Below are 24,807 nucleotides of genomic sequence, written 5' to 3' on the forward strand. Positions count from 1 at the left end.
CATTCTTCAAAAGGCACCGGGTACGGAGTACAGTTACTAACAAGAACCTAGTTGTTGCGACTGTACGAATAAATTCTCAAAAGAAAAAAAAAACAATAACCATCATTTCACATCTCAAACTACCGCGGTAGTAGCCTGCCCTCTCTCTGCCTCGAGCGTCTTGTTGTCTTCTTGTTTCTTCGACGACGACGATTCAAACGCGGCACCATAAATGCCTTGCATGATCATGCGGTTCAACTCTCCGACCGTGATCCCTGGCACCAGTTCGAAGCCGTTGGAATAGTAAGTGTCCATCTTCTTCTTCTTCTCGCCACAGGCCACGATGGGCTGGAGGACCGTGTCCGGGTTCGCGGCTCCGAAGTACGCCATGCTCTGCCTCTCCTTGTCGGGAGGCAGACCCTCGAAAGTGACCCGGTGGCGGGTGGCCTTGAGCTGGCCGCCGGACCAGAACCCCAGCGCGTCACCCACGTTGATCAAGATGCAACCGGGGACGTGTGGCGCCCTGGCCCAGGTTTCCCCGTCGGGTGACAAGACCTCGAGGCCGGGTGCTCGCTGGAACAACAGCGTGACCGACCCCGAATCGGTGTGGGCCTGCATCCGTGACCCCTCCTCGTCCGTGTCCTTTCGGTGGTCGTTTGGCCGTTCGTCGTGGCGCGCGCGAGCAGGGTACATGAGCATGCGCAGACTGTTGCCGTTGCCGGCGTCCTCTCTGTGGGCGTCGGCGAAGAATTTCGGGTCCGGCAGGCCCAGAGCCAAGGCGAAACACTCGAGCAACCCGACCACCAAATCGTGGCACCGGTGCTTGAAAGCCTCGACTTTGGCGACGTGTTGGTGCCAAAACTCGGGGACACTGTCGTGGCTTTCGGACGAGGACAACGCCCCAGGAACACCCCCAAACCACATGGACATTTTGTCGTCCTTACCTCGATCCTTGAAACTTCCCACGTACCCTATGGACCTTTTCGTGATCGGGTACCTCTCCTTGACCTCCTCGGGCAACTGGAAAAACTCCCTGGACAGGACAAACATCTCTTCAATGTCCTCCGCGGGGATCGGATGGTTCTTGACCAACAGAAACCCCCATTCCCTGCACGCCCGAGTGACCTCGTCCGCGACCCGTCGTTGGGACGACGACCGACCAGAAGAAAGGTCCAGATCGGAAATGTCGATGATTGGAAACTCGTCGTTGGAGGTCGCCATTATGCTTCAAAAGATGCGGTGACTCTAAGGGCAAGCATAAAGCCTGTTCAATCTCGATTATAAGAATGGAGTTGAAGGAGAGAGAAAACAAGGGAAAAGAGAAACGACAAACGAGAAATACGAAGCAAAGATTTCGCTATCGGATAACATCTATCGTAGGTACAGGACATGCTTCTCTTAGTTGATATCAAACATATAACTGGCAGAACGAGATCATCATCTTGCATCGAAGGCGGCAATCTCCGCCAAACGAGAAAACAATGTCTAGGTAGCCATGGGTAGAGATTCCAGCATTGCTTTCTTCCTCTACTTATCGATACTAGACTACCTAGGTAAGTAGATTGAGTTGCGCGACGTGCATACATACAGTATTGCTCCGGAGTTCCACGGGGTTCTTTGTGTCATTAAGATACTGCGTACCAATCAATCACTCCATGAATCATCGCTATCCGCTCTAACAAGCAAGCAAAGAGCTCAGCATCAGCAGCTTAGCTCATGGTGCTGCAAGAAAATATAAAAACATTACACGGCCTCCATGTCAGCTCGATGTTGGTCTTCCCCCCCGCGCCCATTCACTCACGTCGCCCGGCCCTTGTCTTTACTGTCCGCGTCCATATCGACCAGGAAGCGTTCCCACGTCGAGATCACGTTCTGGTAGAACTCCATGTGCTGTGAAGCCAACGCCCCGAGACTGTCCCGGAATTCGATCCCCTTTATCCTCTCAAAATCGGCCACCTCTCGGACGACCTGCTCGTCAAACATTTCGCTCGTCCCCTTTGCACTGTCGACCTCGCGATTCAGCTCGGCGATCTTGAGCTCCAACTTCCGAGCTCGTTCTCTCCGTGCCGACTCGTGGTCGACGCCCCTCATGTCTTCCACCTTGTTGCGGATGAACGTGGCCGGGTTCAAATTCGAGCCGTGGGAGTACGGATTACTCGAGGCCAGCGAATCTCTTTCCGAGGTGGCTTTCTGGAGGTAGTCCGTCAACCCTTCAAAGTCGAGCTGTTTCTGCTCCCTCGTCTTCAGTAGAGATTTCACCGAGTTGATGTAGGCTTCCATGTCTCGGAGACTCCCCAGATAGTTTTGGTCGGTGTGATCCTTCAGGCCCTTCCAACCCCTGGACGTTTCTTCCACGCAGCCGGCGAAGGTCTGCAACTGGGCCTCGATGGCCGGTTCCAAGGGGGTCAATTTGCGCATGTTGGTCGCCAGGTCCGCATAGTCGACCTCGAGGTCATTTTCCCTACGCGCCACCCTCGCAATGATCTTTTCCACGTGGGTCAGATCCTCGTCAAGCTTGTTCGCCCTCTCCGTGACCTCGATGAATCTCTTGTCGGGCTTGTGCACTTTTGAAAACGCGTTGAGCATGGTATCCGCGACGTTATCGAAGAATCCTGTCGGCGCCGCCGCATTCCCACTCTCAATCGTATTACTCCTCGACGGTCTCATGCGCATCTGCGCGTTCCAGTCCGCCGTTTCGAGGAAGAGGATCAGTATTGGTGCGCGCCGGAGAACCGGGTGGAGGGTACATCGCTTCAGAAAGCGATGAAGTGACCACGCTCTTCTCTGCGTGAACTCGTTACTGAACCGGTCACCTCTCACGTAGGCCATGTTGTTCTTCTCCGGCAGAGGAGGGACTGCGCAGGCGGGGAAGTCTCGGTGGAGGGTCTGTCGGAGGAAGACAAAGTCTGTGAACCGTCGCCGGACAGAAAAGTCGGACCTCTGGAAGGACTTGAAGTCCGTCTATAGCCAAAAGGGGTGGTCAGTAAGGGTTGGAATGATGATGACGATGATGGTCCAGACGGGCCTCGGAGACAATAAACTCACATGTGTGGTCACCAGGTATGATACGTAGGCATCTTTGGTCCCGTCATTCTCTTTCAAAGGACTGTCCACCGTGACCTCTAGGATGCCATCACGACCTATCCCTGCCAGGTCGACATCGTCCGCCTGTTCGCCGGCCTGGGGTTCGCTCGACATGCTCTCACTTCTGCGGCCGCCATTCGCAGGCCTCGCGGGTAGGGTGGCTTCGAAGGGAGCGGAACCTTCGGCTTGTGATGTATCCTCTCGCTGCCACGAGATGCTGTCAAAATCACCGTGATCGTCCATCTCTTTGGGAGGTGGGGAGGCCCGCAGGCAGCGCTATTACAGTGTGTCTTGCTTTCAGGACTGGAAGAGGGACTACCTGTCAAGAACAAGGTTGTGCGACCACCACCTCAGAGGATACCAAGGGTCCGCGTAGAGAGAGAGAGGATCTGGGCTTCAACGAATGTCAATGAGCTCGTGGTGCATGTTCGGTGGTTAGTGAATTGTTGTTGGTAGCTTGAGACGGGGGAGACTTGACCCCAACACCGCATTCGGGCGTATGACAGTATGACGGAGGATGCTTGGCAAGGCTATCGATCGACAAGGCCGAGCTTTACTCTTTTTGGATGAACTGCCTCGCTACTCAAGTACGGAAATGTCTTCCTAGTTCATTATGACACTCTTCAAGACTTGCACACGAAGACTTCCAGCATAGAACTCGCTAGAGGATGGAAGATTATTGCATTCTCTCTCATGACCAAGAATATTCTACGGTCGATCCCACAAGCTAAGGCCTCCAGGGTCATTTCCCTCCCACATGAACAACTCAGGGCCTGCAAGTTGGTGCCAAAGGACACTCTCATCAACTGTTTCACCCAGGTCAACACCCATAAAGTCTGTAAAAGTCCTCTTGTGGCCTTGGCCCACGCGTGACTGCTGTAGTAAGTCACCCTCCTGATAGCCCTCGGTTGACGTGCGGTGACGATAATTCTCCAAAAGGCGCTCTATGATAGATCTGCTTCTGGATGCCCCAGACCAGCGGGCCTCCAAACCTTTGAGAAAGCTGACACATTTCTCCACATCCTCAATAATCTCATGCCTGGGTTGAGATGATGGAATCCGGATACTTCAGGAGTACGTCAGTTATTGGCCCCAGGTGGTAAGACGGCAAACATACAGCATAATGCCCGAAAGTGTCAAGTAGTGTAGGCAGATGGCAAGATAATGAGACGGCGGAACAGAGTCCCTGACCAATTCAGCTGCATTGATGCAACTCCTTGCTGCGCTGATACATTGCGCAACAGCATCCACAGCCTCCATTGAAGCGTTGAGATGTGACGCCTGCTGCGAATCTCCCACGAAACTCCTAAATACGAGCATAGTAAGTTTCTCACACACAATTTCTACTTGTTGAGGCTTCGTAACTCACCGATACAAATTCAACAAGGACCCAGAGTGGACAATGAAGATGATCATGCACATTGTCAAATGGTAATTGCGATCGTGGTCCCACTGGGACACGTTGGCAGAGAAGCAGATCTCGTCTGGCAAACTCTCAAGGTAAGAGCGTAGCAACCGATCACGACTCGCCACCTTTGCAGAAAACTTGCGCATCTTGTCAGGATCGGCCGATGCTAGCTCTCCAATGCGCCGAGGAGAATTGAGCTGCTGGATCTTCCCGGCAATACGACAAAGTTTGGCAAAGGCAAGGAAGCCCATGGCCGGAGACGATGCTTTGGGATCATAGTGGCTGTCTATCGAATTCGGCTGGTGAGCGAACAACTCCAAGTCCTCGTCGCTCACATTGAGTGGCATTTCACAGTTGCAATCCTCGTCGAGGATCGCTGCAGGCCGGCCAAGACAAATTGAGGTGACCCTGTGATAAGACCCAGTGTGTTAGCGAGGTCGTTCTGAGCCAGAGATACACAGACACTGGCATACCTCTCGAGGCTGTAGATGCACCACCATACGCGTCGTGAAATTTGGCGATGAAGGAAGTCCGAGGGTGCCGGAATGTTTACATTCGAAGAGGGAGGCATCATCTCATCGTCATGAGTACTTTAACTCGCACATAATCGGTGGCACTCACCAGAGCACTGCTCAAGTGTAGACCCAAGTCTTGAGCAGCTCTTACTGCTTGTCCTGTGATGATCCAGCTCTGTGATAGAGTATTCCACCCTGCACAGCACATGGCTAACAGCGCCAGACATTGTACCTTGTCCAGAGAGACTTCCCCCGTGGATGCGTAGTAGAGCAGTAAGGCTTTCTCATAGTACTCTAAGCCTGGAAAGCGGGATTCCGGAGAGGTTGGTAAAAGACTCGATGCACAAGCGCACACTGCAAAGAAGACCATCGTAAATTTCGAATCGGTCAAGGCAGTTCCTCTCGATCCAGTTCGGTAGAGCTGCCGATAGCGCTCGAGGAAGTGAGGTTTGAACACGACTGGGAACGTGTAGTGCAGTTGATCAAAGTAAAGCTTTACCAGTAGATCAGCAATATACTGTGGTGGACGAGGTAATTGGTCTGGTTTGGGAAGAAATGGGAGTTCAGGCCAGACTCTTCCACGCACGAAGAGGGGTAATTCGACGTCCTTTGAGGCTGAGGCACTCTGATTGCTTTGCGCGGTCGTGGTAACAGCTGGTTCGATGGGGTGATCATGCTGGGCTGCTTCAATGAGCATAATGTTTGACGCACCTCCGACAAATCTAAAGCCCTTCAGGATAAAGTATATGAGGGGAGGGTTGTAACATCGAAGTCCTACCTTAGATGTCCATATGAATCTCCCACCAACGCTCCCACACGATTGGCCGCAGCACTTGACTGAGATTCGACCATGTCAGAGACATCATTCTGTGCGGTATTCTCGTAGGCATCATTGTCATTATCATCCGCGTCATTGTCATCAGAAGAGTCTAAGACGTCGCCAGGAGGATAAACTGCATCAGCCGAGGATTGTCTTCCAGGAGGCAGGTCCCATCGCGAGCTTCGTGCGAGCACTGTATTTGAAGAGCTGTCTCCTGTACGAGCGGCCAAATGCAGCGACTGCGATGCATGCTCGTCTGCCCTTGCGGTTGATATTTGCGTCCCTTCGCCGAACAAATGCGGCTGCGACCTATTCAGAGTGTCCACAAACTTACTCAATTGTTGACACAGGGCCTCCATCCGTTGTACCTTGGATTCGAGGGTCGCGGCATACCTAGTGCCGACTCGTCAGCCTTACTGGGCAACGGGCACGGAGGGTTCAGCATCAGCACATGACTGGGTGACTTACTGCCGACTGACTGAAGCATTATCGCGGTTTTCGGGATAATCACAGTGCTGACCACGAATGCTACAGTTATTGCAGGGTGAAGCGCCATTGCATTTGACCTAAACGGCAAGGTGATCAGTTACCTTCACCATTAATGTGGACTTGAGAGTTAGGCATTCCACAAGTACCTTCCGGCGACGACATGGCTGACAAGCTTGAGAGACTCTTCGATCTGCTAGTTCCTTGAGAGTACCGTGATCTGCACTTCTTTGTTGGTCGTGCTCGTCTTCTCCGTTCATGGCTGGTGAGAATGCGAGATGCAGTCACCCACACTTATTTGGCCATACGCACACGTTCGAAATGTATTACCGAGCCTTATGCTTCTCTTCAGAATAGAAATCTGGGCCCAGATTGATACTCTGAAGTACGTATTCCGTACGGAGTGCTTGCCGACTATTTAGATCCAGCTGCGGAAGAGGGTGCTTGGCACGTCAGGCCCTGTACCGGCTAGATGGTTCCTGAGCCACGGGCTGAGATTTGTACTTGTACAGTACATTTACAGTCTACTAGTGGTCGGCTAAGACACTTAGATCATGGCTACAGCGACCATACTAGATTCCATACATGAACCGATATCTGACTGCGGAGATCACCAAACATTCTAGTGCCGAGATGCCGGCTTTGCAGTCTGTTAAAGGTCGAAGTAGTGGACGGGCGAGACCCTTCGTTGATATCCTAGCGTGTAGTAAAGGCCCCTTGCCCGCAGATAATGGGCCGAGTTCCGAGCCGAAGTCCAGAAACGCCATACAATTGCGTTCTAGGTGCTTAACGACCATGGATGCAGACTTCATATGACATTGTGGTCACTGGAGGTTGAAAGTCAGGGCCTATCGTTTCCTTGTCGCCTGAAATTGTTAACATTCGGAACTTCTGCTTGTCAGGGCACCTCCTCACAAAAACATCCGACCCACCGCCATTCAGCCCGACAAGCAGCCATTTCCGGCCTGATCTTGCCCCTTTCGAGAGATGGCAAACCAAATCGCCTCTCCAGTCGTGAATGCCTCTGGAAAGACTCGCCTTCGTGAATCCCTTGAACGGTCCAGACGAGGCGAAGGACCCAGCATTGGGCAATGGCTCGAGTTTCCCGGCTACTCGCTTGCTCGAACCGTGGCCCCCCTTGGTGAAGATGTATGGCAAAGACGAACCTCCCCCATTCAAGTTTCTATCCAACTCATGGCTTTAAAACAACTAGTGGGTTCTCGTCGACACTGAGCATGGCAACATCGACGACAACGAGATGTACCTCCAGGTGGGAGCCATCTCCACCTCGGGGGCATCCCCCATGGTCCGAATACCTGGGTCGGAACACTGGATGATGAAACGAGCCCTAGACTGCGGTGCTCATGCCATCATGGTGCCAATGTGTGAAACCAAGGTATGATGTGGCCTAGAGAAAGTTGCGGTGGTGGAGGACTTTTTCCATTGTCTGACAAACCGAAATCTAGGAGCAAGCAGAAGCAATCGTGAGGGCTTGTAAATATCCCTCTGCCCGCTGGCCTCAGGGCACTCGCGGAGCTGGAGCCATGTACGCACCTGCGGCCTTCAATCAGACGGGAAGAGACTATCTCTTGAACGCCAACGACAACGTCATGGTCTGCGTCCAGATAGAGAGCCGGAAGGCGGTCGAGAATGTCGAGGAGATCGCCGCCGTCGACGGAATCGACATGCTCTTCATCGGCCCCAACGATCTGGCTTCCTCAATGGGCTACGTGGCTTTTGATCACGCTTCGATCCCGGAGGTCCAGGACGCGAGTGCGCGCGTGCTCCAAGCTGGCAGGGCCGCCGGAAAGTACGTCGGCCATTTCGCGTTGAGCGCCGAGATCGCTGCCCAGAAACACAAACAGGGCTTTGACTTTGTCAACTGCGGAGCAGACATCGTGGCAGTCACCGCTTGGATGGGAGCTGAGATGGCCAAGCTAAAGACTCTGGTCGCCAGTTCCAGCAATGGAAGCCTCGTCGAGCAGGATATCAAGGGTGTGAAGGAATCAACTGAAAAATCAAATATCAGCTACAGCTAGAAAAGTCAGATGGGTTTTCAAAATCATAGAAGCAAACGGATCGTTGTAGTGACCGATTCGGAAACGAGGATGATCATTCATTCATATCAGCCACCAGTATATACTACCTAGACAGCGACTAGGCTTGAACACTGCAATCTCACATTGTCAATCATAGAAGAGTCATGACCGATTCCTCCTACTTCATCCCACCTGCAAAAATATTGGTTCCCACGACTTTCCACAAACAGGAAGCTGCTTCGAACGATATGACCAACCATGCTTAATAGAGATACCTGAAGCCTTTCTGTTGTACTGTAACCCGAGAGACTTCGTCTTTTCCGTCGATCGAGCCAGCCATGGCGACACCTTCCTCTCTGTCGAGCTTCTTGTTCTGTGCCAGCAGGTAGCAGCGAAGCACCAAGGCACAGATCAAGCCAAAGCCGAGAATGGCAATTTCGGCGCCGAAGGACTTGACGTAGAGCGGCCCGTAGTTGGCGGGCCAGATGTATGAGCCTGGGATACTGCCGATGTTGCCCATAGCATTGACTATGGCGATGGCGGCGGCCTTCTTAGCAGCAGGGCGCGGGATGGTGTTTGAGATCCAAGCGAGCATTACGAACCCAGAAGCATAGCCAGCTGTTTCGATTGGTTAGCATTCAGCGGGCAAAGGGATTTTGTGTAGAAAAGATCTCTTACTGGTCATCATGAACATGGAGACATAGCGAGGCGCAGTGGTTTTGGTGGTTATCGAGATAATGTAACCAATGATACAAGTGACTGCCGGGCCTGCGTAGTGGAAGAATCGTTCACCGGTTCTATCGGCGTGCCAGGCGTTCGGAAGAGAAACTAGAATGGCAAAGATCCATGGTGGTGCCGTCAAGAGTAGCGTGGTAGTGGTGTTGTAGCCCAACGCTTGAGTGATGGTCGGGAAGAAAAAGACAAACTGCCAACGATTAGCCCTGCGACATCGCTAGCAAGTGCACAAATTGGCGAACGTACACTAAGTCCCATGATCGTGGCATGATAAGTGATGCCCAGAAGCCAGACCTTGATATCCTTCACAGCCAGCAGAAGTCCTTGCACGGAGGTCAGTTCTTCTCCTCCAGTCTCTTGAGCCGAGAGACCGGCGTCAATGGCGAGTCTTCCCTCGGCGATTCGCTTCTCCTCTGTTGACAGCCACCTCGTCGTGGAAGGGTAGTCAGGCAATACAAAGACAGCGATGCCAGCGATGGCGATGGTGAGAACACCCTCTATGATGAAGAGCCATCTCCATGCCGCCAACCCTGCATCTCCTTGCATGTTGCTCAAAATTCCAGCAGCGATCAAGCCACCAAAGGCCTGGGCAGCCAAATTTCCTGCATTCAGGAGCGTCACGCGCAATTGCATTTCCTTGCGGGTATACCACCTTGCTCGCCGTAAGTAGGAGCCATGTTTGCCGTGAGACATTCACATACCTCGATAAGAAATACAGGGAGCCAGGGAAAAAGGAAGCCTCCACGCATCCCAGGAAAAATCGACAGAGGATCGCACCAGTTGCGTTGTGGACGGCTGCCGTGGCAGCAGAGATGACACCCCAAGTCGCAACACAGCCACAGAGATACCAACTCGGTCGAGAAACCGCGTTGAGGATCATGTTTGAGGGTACCTGCATGGAAACGTAGCCGACGAGAAGAATCGAAATACAGGTCTGATACTGCACATCGGTGAGGTTGAGATCTTCCTCCAAACCATTCAGTCGTGCGTTGGCGAAGTTGTTACGGTCGATGAAGTTCAGGATGAAGAGGATAATCATGACTGGGAAGATGCGCAGATCCATCTTGCGCACGAGAGCCTTTTCTGTTGTCTCATCCCAGGAAGCCGTGGTCTCGAAATCATTTTCGCTGGTCACGGTGTCGACTTTGGCCTCCTGGACAGCCATCTTGACGTCTGTGAGGGAGTGGCGGTCTTGGGTCTCCATGTCTTCATACACAGAAAATCTTGAGGAGACTGAGAGAAGTGTGTCGAGACAACAAATGTGGACAACGAGAATAATGGGAATTGACTGGGGAGTGCGGGACAATATAATGCAACACCAACGCTAGCAATGGTCCACCTTCTCCGCAAAGGGGCCTGTCTCTGGGCCGGGCTCCGAGCCGTGGTTCCTGGCAGTATCAAAGGGAAGATTGATTTCAGATAGCGGTTGTGTTCTGCCCGCCCTTTCGATTTTCGATGAAGAGTTACTGGTCCATTGTCCGACGGCCACACGTTCAAAGAGCTCGACGGTTGTGAACTTGATCCTGAGGCCTCAGACGCTTGGTTTCCTCCAAAGTTCGCCCAGAGTCGACATCTCATCATTAGTGCTGCAAGAATATAACCTCTGTTGTTTGCAAGCATCATTAGCAGGCACTGCTGGCATCAAAATGGTTGGTGTGCTCCCAACGAGTAACCGCTCAGTGGTCTGGGTGGGTGCGAAGAAGCTGGAGATTCAACAACGACCAGTAACTTCACCAGGGGACCATGAAGTACTCGTCGAGATTGTCTCCACGGGAATATGCGGCTCTGATTGCCACAACTATGAGAGTGACAAGGTGTCTCGGCAGCTTGTCCTGGGACACGAGTCCTCTGGTATCATTGTCCATGTCGGGCAGAAAGTCAAGGACAGAAGTGTAGGCCAGAGAGTAGCGGTCGAGCCAGGATTTGCTTGCATGGAGTGAGTCTTGCTGAGCTCCTTCATTTTAACCAAGGACACGAAACTGACGGTGAATTGCAACGATAGATGCGAGTTTTGCGTACGTGGGAATACCAACACGTGTGCCAATCTTAAATACTGTGGTTTGGACCCGACTGATGGAACACTGTGCCAATACTTCACCTGCCGGGCATCAATGACTGTCCCGATTCCTGACAATGTGTCCTGGGGAGAAGCTGGTGCTATTCAACCTCTGGCGATTGCCGTCCAACTTGGACGACGGGCTGCATTGAATGCACATCAGACTTTGGCAATATTGTCAGTGCCTTGTCTCTGTGCACAGTTTTCCTTTGCTAACATCCGAAATTGTACAGTGGCTGCGGCCCTCTAGGTTTGCTCATCCTGGCGGTTGCCAAAGCCTATGGCGTCAAGAAGATCGTTATGTTCGATATCGAAGAATCACGCACCAAATTTGCCGAGTCGTATGGTGCCGACGTCGGTATTGTGACTCACAAGAACGACTCGGGCAAAGATAGCTTGACATTTGCCCAAGACTTCGCGACAGAGATCATCCAGAAGCACGACATCGGCAGTGGCTTCGACGTGGCAGTCGAGGCCAGCGGGGCCGAAGTATGTGCTCAGATGGCTGTGTGTATGCTGAAGGCTGGGGGAACGTGTAGGTGAAAGTCGGAATGTTCCTAGGATCTCTTCTGATTTGTAACAGGTATCCAGGCAGGTCTTGGAAAGCCGTTGACTGCAGTGCCGCTATTCCTGCTGACTGCGAAAGATCTGACGATCAAAGGTAAGCTGATTGTACTGAAAGGCTGCCGCTCGACTAAGCTTTGCCATCACAGGAACGGTTCGTTACACGCCAGGCTGTTTTGAAGAAGCCATCAGTCTGTTGTCACGAAAGATGGTTAATTTGAAACCGCTCATTACGTCGACATATCCTCTAACAGAAGCATCCAAGGCATTTGAGGCACAGCACGCAAGGAAAGACATCAAGATTGTCATCATGAATCAGCAGTAGGAGGCGAAGAAGGGTACGATTGTTGAAGCTTCGAGAAACAGTGGGAACCGATGAACGCGCCCCGCGTCTCAGCCTCGTGAAGGATCTACATGCCCTTGAAAGGCTGCTGTTCGAACAATGAGCTACCATGCGTTCTTAGACCACTACTGTGCTCGATTACGGAAATGTTTCATGAAATAAAAGTGAAAGGTCCCAAAGAGTCAGGTTGGATGGTTTTCATTGTATATATATTCCACCTTGTTTAGAAGTCGAACTCGCCTCTAAATTGATCGAGGTTCATCCCAGCCCCGACCTTTTCGGTCAAGTCCCTTCTTCCCATTCCTGTAAATGCTCGTCGAAGAGTATCGTAAAGATTCGTGCTTTCGTTTTGTTGCATCATGCGCTCCAGCTCGGCATCACCAATGTTACCGCCATTAGTGAGAATCTCTCTAGCTTCAGCCACTCCTTGTTCGCCAACAACCCGATGCAAATTCAACGCCCCAAGTAAATGTCCAGCTGCTTCAGGGTAGCAGCCGATGTTGATGCATGATACCCCGAGGTTATAACGTGCGCGGACAAAGTTTGGGTTAAATTCCAGCGCCTTGCAGTATGCCGAAATGGCATCTTCGGATCGGCCAGAGTTGGCGAGAGTAGCACCAAGCCTGTTCCATAGAAGATGGATCTGAGCACCATTATTGGCAAGCCCCTCTTCGGTTGACTCAAGGGCCGACCTAAAACAATCGACTGCCTTCTCAAAATCCTCATTACCGTAAAACAGTACTCCCAGGCCGACCTGCACGTCTGGATCCATTCTTGCGCCACTAGGTGAGAGCTGAGCCGCTTTTATAAACAGATCGGCCACTCGTTCATGTAGAATGGCACGATCAGTGAAACCAACCTCGGATGCATCTGAGAGGTTCTCAGGAGGATGAATTTGAGGATATTTGACGGTAAGCCAGCGTTCTAATGTCCGATACGCCGTACTGTCGTAACCTTCATTTGTATAGGAAATGGCCAATCCCATGAGCGCATCAAGGTTGTTCGGATCCAGTTGAAGTGCTTTCTCGAGGGCTCGAATGGCTGGAGCCTCTTTCTCATTCTGTGCTTGGGCGGCGCCGAGGAGGACCCATGCGTCGACATGACTCGGATCTTGCTGCACCGCAGCTTCAAACGCCAACGCTGCCAGAGAGAGATTGCCATGAGTATTGAGGATCTCTAGGCCTTGCTCAAATGCTGTCCTCGAGGCTGACTGGTTCTCCAGATATGGATTCTGTCCCTCGAACATGTAATCGCCCAGCATGGGTTCTCGCTCGAAAGGATTGTGTGTGCCCATACCCATTGTTGAGTCAAATTGGTCCCAAGCGGCATAGTCTTCGCTCGAAAAGTGGTTGTCGTAGTCGGCGGCATCTTCACTGATTTGTCTGGAAGAATGTTCAGCTTGGATTCCGTGCCAGACATTCTCAAAGTCCTCAAACGTGTCAATTGGGGCTGCGACTGACCTATCAAGCTCCTCGAGCTCCTGTTCAATTGCTTGATTGGCTTGTTCTGACAGACTATCCTGTTGAGTTTCAAGTTCTTTAAACTGCGCTTCCCAGTTCGCATCGTCAAGTTCCACCATTCGACCCTTTCCTTTATCGGTCGTCTGATCTGGCTGGTGTTGCATGTATTGAGCGCCATAGTTCATTCCCATGCCCATCCCGCCATTCATGTAACCCGTTCCCATTGGTCTGTAAAGCGAAGGAGCTTGTGTGACGGGACTTGCGGTACGATGTGGACTTGACTGTTGAAAGCGGCCAAATTCTTGAGGAGAGAAGGCCCCTGGCCGTTGCGGTGCTTGAGCCATCTTTGAATTGGCAAATGCAGCCTCCATCCTTGCTTGTTCACCCGGGTCGAATTCTGCTGCCCAACCGGGCGAAGGCGATCGTCTGGCCATATTCTGGAGGTTCGGGAGATCTTGCCGGAGCTGTTCCATTGCGAAGGGCTGTGGCAATGGACCGGCCTGATGCATGAAGTCGTTCATCATCTGTTCGATGTTAGTATGTATCCTCTGCCCCGAAACGAAACACTTACCTGATCCGATCCATTAGGAGTCATACGAGAACGCATGCCCTCTTCGAGACCACCAGGGCCTCGCCCGACGAGGCGGTCTCGCTGAAGGGAATTGTCACCTTGTACATGTTTGGTGAACTGTGTGAGCGGGTTGCCCGCAGTTGAACATTCTGCACCTCCCAAGAAAGACATGGTCACACGCAACGATAAAATATTAACCGAGCCGTAAAGAGACAATTGATACAGACACAAAAAAATCGTGAATCGTTGATGAAGGTAGACTCGGTACGGTGTATATGTCAGCCCAACGTGCAGGGCCGAGGTAAGTTGCGGAGAGGGTCGAAACGCCGCAATGCGTTTCCTTCCCGGGGTAGGTTTGCCGGTGGCAACACGTGATGCCTGCTTTCCTGCTCCCGGTGAATTACATAATGCGTACAGCGTAATTCGCCAACAACATGTGGTATTGATATCTCACTTTGAGGTAAACGAGTAGTTTGGGCCAGTGTTCACCTCCTTTCACACCCCGCGCCCATCAGCCTTTTCTGTCGATCTCACATCACCTCGGAATGACTCTATGTAAGCTGATTCGTGTCCCACTTCAGGCAATACATACAACCCAAATGGTCCAATAGACACGGGAGCGTCAGATGAGGTTATAAACGAGACCCTGAAATCTCTCGGACAGTGGGTGTACATTTCAGGCCCCCAAAGCTGTATACATATTGGTCCACCGTCAACCATTACGCTTGCCAAAGGTATAAAGCTACTGTGACGACCTCCTCTCCAGTTTCAAAATGTCTTCATACTACTCGGGTAGGTGATCAGGTCAGCATGGAAGCCATTCCTCGCAATAACCCAACTGTTCTCTTCTCCCTTTTCGTGTTCAGCGTGACTGCATTACTCTTCCTTTGGAGACTCTTCTTCCAGTCGCGGGACCTGAGGCACATTCCTGGTCCATTGGGAGCCCGACTTACGAATTTCTGGCTTGTCTCAAAATACAGGCGGGGTATACTCTTCAAAGACATCGCTCTCGACCTCAACAAGAGATATGGCCCAGTTGTTCGATACGGGCCTCGACGTGTCCTATTCAGCGATGCATCCGCCATCAACGTCATTTTCAACACCAGGAATACTCTTCCAAAGGTACATTGTTGCTGGGCAGTGTTCATTTCCCCTTGCCAATCCCTCGATTTGAGATCTGATCAAGTCCCCCCTACCCCCCTCAATAGGCCGAATCCTACGAAGTGATGAACCAGATCGTCAACGGCAAAGTCATCAGCAGCTGGGCCACGACGCGCGACGAAGCTCACATCTCGGCCATGAAGAAGCAGGTGATATCCGCCTTCACCACGACCGCCATTCTAGACTACGAACCGCACATAGACCACAACATCAACTTCCTCGTGGCCAAGCTCCAGAAGGACTCGATGGACTCGCCCGAGGTCAATATTGCGAAGTTCATCATCTTCTTCGCCTTTGATACCATCTGCCGCATCGCCTTCTCCGACGACCAGGGCTTCATGGCAAAACAGGCTGATCTGGGCAACACGCTCGAAGCCGCTCGCCTGCGCTTCCAACACTGGCACTTCTGGGGCCCCCTCCCGGCTCTCGAGCGACTCCTTTTCAAGAATCGTTTCGTTGCACGCACGAGCTCCACGTCCCTACTCGGCAAACTCGCCAGCGAGCGTCTGCAAAGCCGGATGGAAAAGGGAGGCCTGGGCACCGAATCCGACCTCCTGGACCGCTACCTACAAGCTGCCCAGCGCGACCCCGCCACCTTTACCCCCTCCACGCTGATCGGTATTCTCATCTCGACCATCCACGCCGGCGCCGAAACGACGGCCTCGACGGTGAACGCTTGCCTGTATAACCTACTCCGGAACCCCGACGCTCTAGCCAAACTCCGGGCCGAATTGGACGCGGCGAACCTCTCCTCTCCTCCATTGTAAGTTTCTTTTCTTCTTCTTCCATGTTTGTTCCCCCCAGCGATCTCGACGCCCACTGACACGCCGAACCCTCCCCGCAAAAAGATGGTCCGAGGTCTCTCGCCTCCGTTACCTGGAAGCCTGCTTCAGAGAGTCGATGCGCCTGGTCCCGCTGCTCATCAACCCCATCGAGCGCGACGTCCCTCCCTCGGGCGCCACCGTCGCGGGCACGTTCGTGCCCGGTGGCACCGTCGTGTCCCTCAACGTCCACGCCCTGAACCGCGACCCGGCCGTCTACGGCGAAGACGTTGACTCGTTCCGTCCCGAGCGCTGGCTGCTCGACGACGAGGGGGACGAGGGCGACGAGGCCCGGCGCGCGAGGATGCAGCGAGCCGACATGACCTTTTCCCAAGGCCGGAGGAGTTGCATAGGCCAGCACATTGCTTGGATCGAGATGAAGAAGGTCCTACCGGCCTTGTTGACCAAGTTCGATGTAAGTATTCTACCACCCCCAAATCAGGGCCCTCAGCCAGCCGTCGTACGCAAAACTTTCAGTGCTAACTGACGCATGGCGTGTAACCACCAGATCGAACTCGTACACCCTGATGAACCCTTGTCGATGCCCACCAAGCAATTGGTGGTTCTCATCGACAACCTACATGTCAGACTGAGCCCCAGAAAGGTCGAGAGCTGAAAAAAAAAGGCGAAAAACCAAAAATGTTGATCATGTTTCAACACAGCATCTACCTACATCAAGGAGAGAATGACAATCAACAATGACAATGACAATGACAATTTTTTACATGGCACACGGTGACGGTCAAATGTGTACATGTACATCTATATTCCTAAGTACGGGGTACTTCATACGGACACTAGGTGTTTTTGATACCAAATAAGAAAAAAAGAGGGGTTTGGAATGCCCGACGTTTATTTTGAATGGAGATGATGATGTACATATCGTCACTTAATATCCGTACAACTGGGACAAAAAATTCCGAGTTGAACCCGATTGCCTTTCCATTTCATTCCCGCGCTCGACCATTTTCCCCCAAAGAATCGGTGGCTGACCGACAAATCAGTCAATAAAATCCTGGTATCAGTCTATTCACACACGAAAGAAGCCGACGATGCTGTCTTCGGAATATCGTCTCGTTTGACACCCTTGTTCGAAACCGCGTGTCCGCCTTATCCACATTGTCCTGCCAATGTACACGGTGCCGCTGGCCCAAGTGGAGCCAGCCATTATGTTCGAGGCTCAATGGCTGGGTGATTCACTGCTGCAAATATTGAAAGGTAGGGTGCTCGTATTGTATATTGTCGACTTCTAAAAGGTCGACACGTTTACCCCTTTCGTCCTACCCACAAGGACGATTGCTCAACTAGGTGTGATGGCGCAAAGTCGTCCATCTGCCCGACCTCCGGTTACCGCTTCCGCACGAGTGCAGATGACCGCTTCCGCAAAGTGGATCGTCGAGTGAGACAGAGAGGGATTCTATTGTAGACCAGACTCAGGCGCGGGTGCCGAATCCTCGGGTTCGTTTCGTGGCGCTCTGCTTGCTGAGCTGTAGGAGTAATCAACCCTCAATCTTCGTCCGTATATCTCTTTTCCAGCCAAGGCCTTCATGGCATCCATGGCGCTCTTGACATCGATAAAATCAGCATGCGCAAAGCCTCTTGGCTGGCCGGTGCGTCGATCAATGGCAACGCGGACGTCGATGACGTTCTTGATGCCACGGAAAAGATTGCTGAGGTCTCGGTCCGTCATTTCAAAAGACATGTTGCCAATGAAGAGGGTTCGGGAAGGAGGGTTCTTTGCTACATTAGGGCGATTGCGGCTCTCGTTGTCCGCCGAGTTCGTAGGGCGGGCGGCATACTGGACAGTGATCCGACGGCCTTCAAACAGCTGCATGTTGAGGTTTTCGAGGGCGGCGTCTGCCGCTTCTTGAGTCGAGAAATCGACGTAGGCAAAGCTGAGCAGTAGCACGTCAGTATGTGGAAAACATAAAAGAGCATAAACAACTCACCCTTTGCTCAGGCCGCGCGCATCACGGACGACCTTGCACTTGGCAACAGGACCAAAACGCGCAAACTCCTTGACCAGATCGGCTTCAGTGACATCAAAGAACAGGTTTCCGATGTAAAGTGTCTTCTTTCGTTCAAACAGCCCATCTACACCGACCCCCGAAACGCCCGAATTCGCGGCTTCCCTGGACGGCTTCGCCCTCAGCGTCTCGTTCGTCTCCGCAGCTGGCAAGGCCTCTTCGGTAGCCTCCGTAGCATTCGCAGTCTCGGCAATTGGAGGAGCGGCGTGGCTAGAAGTAGCTTGGGTCGCCGATGTCGATTGTTCGTTGGTTTCAGCAGCAGGGAGTGCCTCTTCGGTAGCTTCCGTTGCATTCGCAGGCTCTGCAGCACGCTCCGGCTCCTTTGTCTTTTCTCCTTCGGTGGAAGCCCATCTTCTCTGAGACTGGAAGCTTGGGGTCTGTCTGCTTATTCTTAAAGGTGAAGCACCGAGAGATGAATATGTGCGAGAAGCAGAAACGAGAGTAGAAGGACGGGCGGAGAGGAGGCGCGAAGCGCTGCGCCGAAGAGCGAACCTGATCAAACCATTGTTAGCAGAGGGCTGGAGAGGAAAAGATGCAGAGGATTGCACTTACATGCTGCTGTACAGGAGGTATTACAACTGATAAACGATAGAGACAGGGGAGGCAATGAAGGAGGGAACAAAAGTAAAATGATGAAATGGCAGAGAATCTCAAATGGGCTTCCAATGGTAGACGGCGAAATACTTTGGAACTCGGGAAAAAAAGTTCGAGTAGAGATAATTGGGTCTATCGGCCACAGCCTCGTCATCACGTGGCATGCTCAGCCTCGCGAGGTTTTGGCCTCAGTACACGTATCTAAAGTGCAAATTCTCCATATCCGTCAGGTCATCGAAAGCGACCTTCTCTGCCTCTTTCTCTTCGAGATTCAGCCCATCTCTCCTTCTATTTTCCGCTCTTAGCATGACATAGAGCACGACGGCCAGCACGACAACCAGAACATAACAGCCAATGATGCCTTCCCAAAGCCTCGGATAATGCTGGCTGACAGTTTCGCTTCGGATGAAGAATGGTCCTGAGATGTTTCCCACGGTATAAAACACAAAGATTGCCGCAGCCATGAAGCTCTTCTTCGTGTTGCCGGCCACATTGGACATGCCCATTGACACTATCAGTGACGTGACCGGCGCGAAGAACCCGATGATGGTATACCCGGCGATCGGGGTTGCCGCATGTTCGTACCAGCTACTTTTCCAAATCATTGCGCACCCGGCAATAACAGGCAAGCAGCAAGCAATGAGCATGATCAGTCGAATATTGGGCACTTTGAGACTCAGGTATCCCACTAGCAGGATTCCGACAGTGCAGACTCCACCGAGAGGCATCTGCCACAGCAATGAGTCGTATGCCGACCAGCCAAACGTAGATACAATCAGTGGGCCAAAGCCTGATACAGCGCCGTTAACAGAGTAAGCCGCGCCCTATGGAGTAAAATATTCGTTAGGATATACGGGTGAAGAGAATTTGTGGTCACGTATCAATGCATTAGAATTGGAACACTTACCATCATGATTGCAATGATCCAAACTTTCGGGTCTAACAGTGCTTCCCGAAACTGTGACCACTTGATTTTTTGGCAGCGAACCCCCAATTGACTCATCCGCAGGCGCTCAATCGCGACAGGCTTTTCTTCCTCTGTGAACCACCATGCTTGGGCAGGTGAATTTGGAAAGAATAAGAACACGATACCGTATACGACTGTCAGGGCTCCGGCCATGAGGTATAGATACTGCCATTTCGCCAGTCTTCCTGAAGTGATATGCGCGAACCCATAATTGATGATCGCACCAAGGATAGTCCACCCACCGGTGGCCGAGTACCACAAACATTGGCGAAAGGTTTGCTCTGACTGCCAAAGACATCAACACTAGAACCTTCCTACAAGTATGAATGGTGACAAAAACTTGGGGCGAACCAGTCCAAGGCACGTTGACCCAGGATTCTGTACAAGAGTCTGGGATGGTGTTGACTTACTTGGGTGTAGTATCCACTGACAATGACCATGAATGCCGTTGGCATAATGCTCTCCGCAAAGCCCAGGAAGAATCTTTGCGCCCACAGTCCTTCATACGTTGTGACACCAGCGGTGGACATTGCTATTGCTCCCCAAGCTATCACGGCGAGACCGATAGTGCGGCCGAGATGGAATCGTTGAAACAAATAGGTCAACGGGCCTACACCGGCCAACATGCCAAAGTAGAACAGAGACGTGGCCCAACTCAAACGTGTCGTTGAGACCTTTGGCGGAGTCGTCGTGGAATCAGTGATGACTTTTAATTTCAGGTCGGTCGACATCCCAAAGACAGTGGCGCCTCCGAGGATGGCCTTTGTGGGAAGATGATTGTCAGCAAAGTGTTGTGAGCTGGGATTTCTTTTTAGGATCCTGAGCAGAGAGGTTGCTGACGTATAACGTGCTCAGGATGCTATATCGTCAAATGGCTTACTTTGTCGTAGTAGACGAGGCCATACCCAATCCACATAAGAGGTATAACGAACAGGTCGATCTTGCGCACCACACGTCTTTCCACCGTCTTGTCCCATGCCTGAGCATATTCCGGTACCACGGAAGCAGCGATGTCCTTTTCACCTAGGGAGGAAAGTGTCAATGAGGCGGACCGGAGCTGTTTTCTCTGCAAGACTTACCAGGCTTTCTCATGATTTGAATCCTCGACCGTGGATACAAGAGCTGTACCCTTTTTGATGTTGATCCAAGCAGCTCATACAACGTCCGATTTGATATGTAGCCCTGAAATACGAATGGTGGAGCACAAAGTCTATAGATCAGAAACGCCTTCGAGTCACGTAGGATCAAATACAATGCTCAAAGCGGAAGGACAACCAGGGAAAAAAAAGCACGCAAAAAGTCCGCTCAGCTCATATTCTAGCGTCAAAAGGCCAATGCTGAAACCCCGCAACCACAGCAACATTTACGGGTTCGATGTCTTTATGATTCAAAACAGAACTGATAAGACAATCAGCAACAAAATTCTGTTGTTGAAGTGGGGCAGAAGTCTTGGGAAACACGATGGTGTCATTTCCCGTGTCTCTAAGCGTCGCTCACCAGCGCGAATCACCTATAAAGCACAATTCTGATCGAAAAACAAGTTGGGTTGTCAGTAGGTATGTATACACTCGGTGTTGGTATCAGAAAGAGTCAAAATCCGTCGTCGCCATTAGCCCCAGCATGCGACCCTGGAACTTTCTGCCTACTTCCTGCCACTTGACTTGAATACCAGCCACAAGAACTGGCCACGGCATTGACATCCCTAAGCCCTCCTCTCCATGCACTTCGGGTATGGATCCCTGCTCACCGAGTGTGGCTGCCCAGGAGGAGAGCTCGGCTATCATTGAGCCAAAGTCTGTGACCAGCCGTTCTTCTGATGTTGCGCCGGCCTCGATGTTCAAGTCGAGGACCGTCAAAAGCAAGTGCAGTATAGCGGGAAGGACTATTGGGTCTCGTGTGAGGACTGAAATGGTGTGGATTGCCGTAAGTAGAAGAAGGCTTTCGCGTGTGACAGTTTCCAGCTGGACAGCATTCGGACCTAGTGTTGAAATGATCACGGTGAGAGTCTGGATGTTTAGTTTCACCATTGAAGGGTGCAAAAGCGTCGAATTAGCGAGGTAAGGCGCCTTTTCCAGTGAAGAGAAGAGGAGCGTCGACCTTGAGCAGAGCGGGAGGTACACAGACTCGGCCAGCAGCTTGTGCAAGTCCTTTGGTACGCGTTTGGAACGTGCTTCGGTTTTTGCGGCTTGTTTAGCTGCGACGGCCATCCGAGATGAAAAGGTTCTGACCTTGAGAATATCCGGTCCGGACAGCTTGTCAGCGGCGGTCAAAGCCATCGGCTGTAGAGTTCGACGCGACAGTGTTGTTGAAATAGTGTTGATAGGTGACTTTTCGGGAGCGAATATGGATTCGAGCTGAGGTGGGAGACGATTGGAAGGGAATGTTTTCTCGCCTAGTTCCATGGGTGCGATACCATTGTCTTGCTCGTCATCGATACCAGCTATTTGCCTGGCACCCAGCCCTAGGACCGTGAGGAGTACGCCTCGTTGAAAGAGAGAAAAGTCTCCGCCAAAATACATGTTGGCAATCCAAGGGCCCATTACGACCGGTTCACTGACAAAGCACTCTATCAATGCCTCTAGTCGGAATCGTTGCAGCTCTTGCTGTGACATTCCTTCTTGTAGATTGAGGAGAGCTGAAGCCAATGGTAATAAGTTAGAGGATAATTCGTCGCCGAAGCCTGCCTTTCTGCGGATGAGAGATGGCGCTGTCCTCAATGCTAGCTCAACGGTCGATACATCGTCCGTAGCATTGATTTGCTTGATTAGAGAGGTGAGGTAGACTGGGGCTGTAGGTTTGTTACGGTTCACAAGTGTAGGATCATCGTCAGAATCGGACAGATCATTGTTGGGGCGCGGATATGGACGCAATTCAGGATCTCCCTCATCGTCAGTCGAAAGCTCTTCGATGGCAGTAATCTTTGCTGTTGGCTGGGCTCGAGCTGCAAGTTTCACAGGTCTCTGACGAGATGACGGCTTCTGCACGGGTGGTGGTCGCTGTACGTTTTCTGGCGCCTTGAGTAGATCATCTACGGATCCTATAGTGTCATTAATACTGGGTAAGTGTAGCCAGTGCTGGGCTTCGTCTCCCTCCATCTCTTTTGTTCCGAAATCAATGCTTCGACCAGGCTGGTCAAGCAACCTCGAGATTGCTGTCGCTACTACCATGCCTAAGAAACGGGCACGGGGCACGGACGCTGAGAGACGGTTGGACACCATACGCAGAAAGGAACCCGAGAGTGATATTTGCTTCACCGAGTTGTGATCCAGCCTATACAGCCGACCGGTGACCAGGAGAACAGTTTGGGCAATTGCTATACCAAGCAACAAAAGTAAGCACAGGCTCTTCTGAACGGGGGAAAGGGACAATGTCCAATATTGATCGGTCATACTAACCCTCCTGTTGTAGGATAGGATCATGCTGCATCTGCAACTTGTTTCCAAAGGCTTCCAGGCTCTTTTCAAGAACAACCTCTAACTTGTCTAGATCGAAATCATCAATGCGTCCTTGAGCTAGGAGTAAGAGGGTGCATACCTTTATCAGTTGATAGACTTGCGGTGACGGCTCTACGGCTGTCAAGCCCAAGCCCAAGATACTGCCCGGTTGCACTCGTTAACCAATGGGTAAGATGAGTTTGCAACAGAATATTGTTCTCAACGAGACCCTTAATCATTGCAGCCACGCCACCAATAGCGGGGCTTTTCGAATCCAAACAAGCCTTTTCCCCGGCACTGAGATTACCGCCCAGGTGTTTTCGGGCAAGATCACAAAGAATCGTATCAAACAAGCTTTTCTGGTCATGAGATGGTAGACTTGAAACGAGCGTATGCATCACGGTCCAGAGTGCGTGATCGCGAAACAGCAACATCGTATACAGCTCAGTAGCCAGAGCGTCTGCATGAAGTCAATTTACGGGAGGCGTCGCAACCATCGTCGTACATACCGCGGTATCCAAGGCCCAATCCACGCTTTAGTAACTGACAGAGCATATTCATATAATGAATCCCTGAAAAGGACATCGATACACAGGCAGTGGCAGCAGTTGAGATATTCTTTCCAAGCCATCTCGAGTATTCTGCGCCGTCGCCAAGCCAGGAAGTCATCAGATTTCTCTCGTCAGACTGCTCAGTCTTGGCTAACGCTTGAGCGATTGTTGAAAGAACCTTACTTCCGGCCAACAACGAGGTAACTTCTTGCCAATAAACCCGGCGTTGTGTTTCACTTGGGAAGAATGTGGTTGCGTCGATCAAGAGCTCTTTTACTATCCCATTTCCCGAAAGGAGTATACCGACGACCGAGATAGCATCCTCGAGAACAGGGTTGGTCTTCTGGGAATTCGTGGTGGTAAGCTGTTTTATTTGCATCAGTAGAGCACCTATGCCTGCTACACTCTTCAAGCAGCTAAGCAGCAGTTTCTTGAGCAGAGCATCAGTCTTGGATAAATCGGAGCTCCTCAAATGGAGCCATTGATCTGGAACAGTGGTTGTGACCAGTACGTTGATGATCTGCGAGGCTTTGGGGCTAGGAATCCGGATGTTGAAGTCATGTCTTCCTTGGATGCCGTACTGGAGATACTGAAGCACGGCAATCAAATCCTCAGAATCAGGCTGACTTTTCAGAACTTCGCGCGCGTCGTCTGAAAGAGATGGTGGAGGTGAATTGTCCAAATAAGACTTTTGAAGGAATGCCGTGGAGTCATGACTCTTGTGCTTCTTCGGGTCTGACGAAGCCGATATCGAGGTATGAGAAGAATCGATCGAGGGGCGAATACTAAATTGGTCTCCGGCGCCGTCATTGCTTTCATTGTCCAGATCAAGGATTGAGACTTTCGATTTGGCACTGCCTGGTCTCGCCGAGGGCGTGTCTTTCAGGGACATACTCTCGAACTTGTCGATGTTGTTCTGGACCTTCCAGGAGGTTTTGATGGGTTTGAGGAGGTCATCCATGATGAACGACGCATATTGTTTCAGGTCTCTTTAATCTGTTGTCCTGGATCTTTGTGTCGCAGTTTGCGCGATTCATTATGCAGTGAAGGCAGGCTTGAACAAGAGCCTCGCTGTGATTCCTGCCAAGCCTGCCTGTTAGCACCTACCTGGTAAAGCAGCGTGATGTTGTTTGCATTATGACGTTCATTTAGAGCAGAGTCGTGATGCTGCTTTACGTTCATAGACGCAGGC

The 24,807-nt window shown here is 51.6% G+C and overlaps 7 protein-coding genes across 8 annotated transcripts; 1 reads left to right on the plus strand and 6 right to left on the minus strand.

Annotated features, from left to right (window-relative positions):
* Positions 1 to 1,323: 1,323 nt before the first annotated feature.
* On the minus strand, positions 1,324 to 3,512 carry PV06_00798 (sorting nexin-4). Its single transcript, XM_016401347.1, has 2 exons — positions 3,025 to 3,512; positions 1,324 to 2,940 (listed from the first exon to the last, which is right to left on the minus strand). The coding sequence occupies exons 1-2, from the start codon at positions 3,304 to 3,306 to the stop codon at positions 1,777 to 1,779; spliced, it is 1,446 nt and encodes a 481-aa protein (XP_016268400.1). The 5' UTR covers positions 3,307 to 3,512; the 3' UTR covers positions 1,324 to 1,776.
* A 259-nt stretch (positions 3,513 to 3,771) lies between these two features.
* PV06_00799 (uncharacterized protein) lies at positions 3,772 to 6,165 on the minus strand (the record flags this gene model as incomplete). The annotated part of the gene is made up of 6 exons (XM_016401348.1): positions 3,772 to 4,129; positions 4,181 to 4,369; positions 4,433 to 4,879; positions 4,945 to 5,045; positions 5,093 to 5,708; positions 5,765 to 6,165. 6 exons carry the CDS (start codon positions 6,163 to 6,165, stop codon positions 3,772 to 3,774), a joined length of 2,112 nt encoding a protein of 703 aa, XP_016268401.1.
* Positions 6,166 to 8,423: 2,258 nt separating this feature from the next.
* Positions 8,424 to 10,260, minus strand: PV06_00800 (uncharacterized protein). Its single transcript, XM_016401349.1, has 4 exons — positions 9,768 to 10,260; positions 9,313 to 9,718; positions 9,010 to 9,256; positions 8,424 to 8,949 (listed from the first exon to the last, which is right to left on the minus strand). The coding sequence occupies exons 1-4, from the start codon at positions 10,229 to 10,231 to the stop codon at positions 8,594 to 8,596; spliced, it is 1,473 nt and encodes a 490-aa protein (XP_016268402.1). The 5' UTR covers positions 10,232 to 10,260; the 3' UTR covers positions 8,424 to 8,593.
* A 1,951-nt stretch (positions 10,261 to 12,211) lies between these two features.
* PV06_00801 lies at positions 12,212 to 14,338 on the minus strand. Of its 2 annotated transcripts, XM_016401351.1 has the most exons (3): positions 14,061 to 14,338; positions 13,490 to 14,013; positions 12,212 to 13,411 (listed from the first exon to the last, which is right to left on the minus strand). In XM_016401351.1, the coding sequence occupies exons 1-3, from the start codon at positions 14,229 to 14,231 to the stop codon at positions 12,253 to 12,255; spliced, it is 1,854 nt and encodes a 617-aa protein (XP_016268404.1). In that variant the 5' UTR covers positions 14,232 to 14,338; the 3' UTR covers positions 12,212 to 12,252. The 2 variants fall into 2 exon arrangements, with proteins under 2 accessions (XP_016268404.1, XP_016268403.1); XM_016401350.1 differs by having other exon boundaries at positions 12,212 to 14,013.
* A 390-nt stretch (positions 14,339 to 14,728) lies between these two features.
* On the plus strand, positions 14,729 to 16,912 carry PV06_00802 (uncharacterized protein). Its single transcript, XM_016401352.1, has 4 exons — positions 14,729 to 15,182; positions 15,269 to 15,984; positions 16,070 to 16,457; positions 16,551 to 16,912. The coding sequence occupies exons 1-4, from the start codon at positions 14,871 to 14,873 to the stop codon at positions 16,656 to 16,658; spliced, it is 1,524 nt and encodes a 507-aa protein (XP_016268405.1). The 5' UTR covers positions 14,729 to 14,870; the 3' UTR covers positions 16,659 to 16,912.
* A 547-nt stretch (positions 16,913 to 17,459) lies between these two features.
* Positions 17,460 to 20,880, minus strand: PV06_00803 (uncharacterized protein; the record flags this gene model as incomplete). Its single annotated transcript, XM_016401353.1, has 7 exons — positions 20,710 to 20,880; positions 20,511 to 20,653; positions 20,041 to 20,391; positions 19,571 to 19,915; positions 18,859 to 19,487; positions 17,992 to 18,561; positions 17,460 to 17,937 (listed from the first exon to the last, which is right to left on the minus strand). Exons 1-7 carry the CDS (start codon positions 20,720 to 20,722, stop codon positions 17,460 to 17,462), a joined length of 2,529 nt encoding a protein of 842 aa, XP_016268406.1. The 5' UTR covers positions 20,723 to 20,880.
* A 330-nt stretch (positions 20,881 to 21,210) lies between these two features.
* On the minus strand, positions 21,211 to 24,576 carry PV06_00804 (uncharacterized protein; the record flags this gene model as incomplete). The annotated part of the gene is made up of 4 exons (XM_016401354.1): positions 21,211 to 22,943; positions 23,026 to 23,112; positions 23,165 to 23,524; positions 23,574 to 24,576. 4 exons carry the CDS (start codon positions 24,574 to 24,576, stop codon positions 21,211 to 21,213), a joined length of 3,183 nt encoding a protein of 1,060 aa, XP_016268407.1.
* Between the last annotated feature and the right edge of the window lie 231 nt (positions 24,577 to 24,807).

The sequence above is a fragment of the Exophiala oligosperma genome, assembly GCF_000835515.1.
Source record: "Exophiala oligosperma strain CBS 72588 unplaced genomic scaffold supercont1.1, whole genome shotgun sequence".
Classification (NCBI taxonomy): Eukaryota; Fungi; Ascomycota; class Eurotiomycetes; order Chaetothyriales; family Herpotrichiellaceae; genus Exophiala; species Exophiala oligosperma.

Coding starts and splice junctions, on each gene's coding strand:
- PV06_00798 (XM_016401347.1), bottom strand. CDS start 3,306: ATGGACGATCACGGTGATTTTGACAGCATCTCGTGGCAGCGAGAGGAT. Junction 2,941..3,024: donor CATACCTGGTGACCACACAT/GTGAGTTTATTG, acceptor TTTTGGCTATAG/ACGGACTTCAAGTCCTTCCA.
- PV06_00802 (XM_016401352.1), top strand. CDS start 14,871: ATGGAAGCCATTCCTCGCAATAACCCAACTGTTCTCTTCTCCCTTTTC. Junction 15,183..15,268: donor CCAGGAATACTCTTCCAAAG/GTACATTGTTGC, acceptor CCCCCTCAATAG/GCCGAATCCTACGAAGTGAT. Junction 16,458..16,550: donor CCTTGTTGACCAAGTTCGAT/GTAAGTATTCTA, acceptor TGTAACCACCAG/ATCGAACTCGTACACCCTGA.
- PV06_00801 (XM_016401350.1), bottom strand. CDS start 14,231: ATGTCTTTCTTGGGAGGTGCAGAATGTTCAACTGCGGGCAACCCGCTC. Junction 14,014..14,060: donor CTCCTAATGGATCGGATCAG/GTAAGTGTTTCG, acceptor AACATCGAACAG/ATGATGAACGACTTCATGCA.
- PV06_00800 (XM_016401349.1), bottom strand. CDS start 10,231: ATGGCTGTCCAGGAGGCCAAAGTCGACACCGTGACCAGCGAAAATGAT. Junction 9,257..9,312: donor CCACGATCATGGGACTTAGT/GTACGTTCGCCA, acceptor AATCGTTGGCAG/TTTGTCTTTTTCTTCCCGAC. Junction 8,950..9,009: donor CTCCATGTTCATGATGACCA/GTAAGAGATCTT, acceptor CAATCGAAACAG/CTGGCTATGCTTCTGGGTTC.